This window comes from Lactuca virosa, chromosome 8 (genome assembly GCF_052849685.1).
Source record: "Lactuca virosa cultivar CGN04683 chromosome 8, Lactuca_virosa_CGN04683_v6, whole genome shotgun sequence".
Lineage (NCBI taxonomy): Eukaryota > Viridiplantae > Streptophyta > Magnoliopsida > Asterales > Asteraceae > Lactuca > Lactuca virosa.
This window is the reverse complement of record NC_136433.1, coordinates 105,057,654-105,060,695: the sequence shown is the minus strand read 5'-3', so window position 1 is coordinate 105,060,695 and position 3,042 is coordinate 105,057,654. Positions and strand designations below refer to the sequence as shown.

General features: G+C 38.6%; 1 protein-coding gene across 1 annotated transcript; it reads left to right on the top strand.

Moving 5' to 3' along the window:
* Positions 1 to 802: 802 nt before the first annotated feature.
* LOC145130692 (uncharacterized) lies at positions 803 to 1,147 on the top strand. The gene has a single exon (XM_079065458.1). It carries the CDS (start codon positions 803 to 805, stop codon positions 1,145 to 1,147), a length of 345 nt encoding a protein of 114 aa, XP_078921584.1.
* Positions 1,148 to 3,042: the final 1,895 nt, after the last annotated feature.

Sequence of the window (3,042 nt, the reverse complement as noted above, 5' to 3'; positions counted from 1 at the left end):
CACGTGTTGATCCCAGCAATCGAGGATCCTGCCAAAAGACTGAAGGATCCCGACGATCACGAGGAAACTACCAACTTTGCTACAATCGAAGACCCCAATCCTCAACTTCCTTATCAGGATCCTAACATCAAGGATCCTTACCCAACCTCAAGATCCCAGATCCAACCTATTATGGAATACCTACAGAATGGCATGATCCCAAAAGAGGAAAAAAGCGACACAACATTCAAAACAAGGATCTCAATATTTGTAATAATCTAAGGTAAATTATATAAAAAATCCATGGCAGGTCATACCTTAGATGTTTAGAAGATCATGAAGTTGCAGAAGTTCTAAAGGATATACATGAAGGAGACTACGGAAATCACACTGGGGGCAGATCCGTATGCTCTAAAGTGTTGATAACAGGATACTACTGGCCAACCATGAAGAAATATTCCTTCTTACATGCTCAAGAATGGATGCTTGTCAAAGACATAACAATATCCTACATCAACCAGCATAACCTCTACATCCTATCATCTACCCATGGCCATTTATGAAGTGGGGGATGGATATAGTAGGCAAAATGTCGGTAGCTCCTGGAGGAAAAGTCTTCATGCTAGTGATGACCGACTACTTCTCGAAGTGGATATAAGTCGAAGCTTTTGTTCAGGTAAGAGACAAAGAGGTAGTCTCATTTATTAAACGTAATATCTTGACCAGGTTCGGGATCCCTGCCGAAATCATATGCGACAACGGATCCTAATTCATAAGCAAAAGGACAAGAGAATTTTTCACGATTTGGGGAATCAAAATGATAATGTACACTCCTGTTTACCCTCAAGCCAACAGTCAAGCAGAATCTAGCAACAAACTCATAGTCAATAACTTGAAGAAAAGGTTAGATGAAAAGAAAGGAAAACGGGCAGAAGAACTTCCTTTCGTCCTATGGGCAGATAGCACCACTTCCAAAGTAGCCACAAGCCAAACCCCATATTCCTTGGTGTTCGGAGCCGAAGCAATGATCCATACTGAAGTGGTGATCCCGACAACAAGATACCTACTTCAAAGTCAAGAAAACAACGGCAGGATCCTGGCCCAGGATCTTAATACAATTGATGAACTCAGGGATCTTGCCAAGATCCGCATCGCTGCTCATCAATAGAGAATCACCAAGGCATACAATAAGAATATAAAAGTCAGAAGATTCCAGATAGGAGACTTGGTATTAAGGAAAATATTCAAAAACACCAAGGATCCTAGTGAAGGTAAACTGACACCTAAGTGGGAAGGACCATATCTCATAGATGCTGAAGCAGGAAAGGGGGCATATTGGTTAGCTACTCTCGATGGGTTTATCTTGCCAAGATCCTGGAATGATATACATCTTAAAACATATCATATGTAAGTAAGATCAGTCACTCTTCAACAAACTCAAGGTGCACGTATTCTTTACCTTTACTATTATTATGTACTCTTCTTCAATGCATTACTAACTTAAGCATCGGATGGGCGTTAGCTAGACTAACGCCCACCCCTAGCTAATGTTTTTTGTGTGCAAGGACTCAAGGATCCTGACTCATAAGGATCCTGACGCACAAGGACCTTGACACATGAAGATCCAAGGATCCTGACATACAAGAATCTTGACATTTAAGAACCCTGGCACTTAAGAGTCCCATAGCTACAACGTTATATAATTCTTAATGATTGCAATAGGCAAGTATCCTAGTAACTAAGAATAGAGCCTGATCATCTCTCCTACAAATAAGGGTACTTAATCCCTTCTTAGGTTTAAAGAGTTAATTACCTATTTCATACGAGTTAAGGTTTCTACACCTCGCTTGGACGCACGATATCTAACTATGGGATGTGAATAAGGGGATCATTTCACGCTGCCGTGACTTGGAAACCCTCTTATTTCTGAACATAAGTTAAGATTCTAAAGTTCAAATCTAAGGTTTATAACATTGACATGTTATCTCAAGTTGGGACCTTCCCCAGATGATTCCTAAGGTTTATAACATTGACATGTTATCTCAAGTTGGGATCTTCCCCGGATAATACCTAAGGTTTATAACATTAATATGTTATCTCAATTTGGGATCTTCCCCAGGAAATGCCTACGGTTTATAACATTTTCATGTTATCACGCAATTGGGATTTTCCCCAGGCATATAACACCAGCATGTTAACTTAAATTGGGATCATCCCCATATAGTATGCAAGGCATACATAATTGTCATTGCTCTCAGGTACTTTCCGAGTCAGGATCATTTCTAAGTAAAAATCCTTTCCAAAAATCACCAAGCTATGGCTAATCGAGGATCCTTACTGATGAACCTCTAAAGTAAGGATCCCATTATTAGAAGTTATCAAAGACACCACGAAACTAAAGAACTTATCCTATGTTTTTTCTAAGTTGGGATCGATTCCTAGTAAATTCTAAATTTGAAGTTGGAGAATCCTTTCTAAGGAAAAGAACAAGGAAGAAACATGAAGCTTAAGAAAAAAACTCAAAGGGCGACAACCAGGTTCTATCTATCCTTGTTTTAATCTTTTGAGAAATCTTTAAATTTTTCTAAATAAAGTTTGAGGATCCCAAACTCTTCAGGATCCTAAACAAATAATATTACCTGGTTATCGGATTTCTAAAAAAAAAATTTACTTTAAGAATTACTTGATAAATCTAATATTTCCTAATTATCAGATTCCTGATGATTTCCTAAGATTATTTGCAGGAACTAAACTTTTCAGGATCCTAATTATTTGAAGATCCTAGTACTACATGTCAATCAAACAAGTCAACCATGCAAATATAAATATAAAGCGACCATAGATTAAAAGGGTTGCCCACCAAACCCACAAAAAGAAAAAGTTAGAAATTGTCTTACAAAAACCATTTAAAATATTTTTATCTAAACAAGGCTAAACTGTGGATTGGTTATCATCGCCCGGAACCTTCTCCCCTTCACCTGCCTTCTGTTGCTGCCCATCAGGATCCTGACTGGTATTAACATGCCCACCGGTTAGTTTGGCAACAGATTCACGCCATCCGGC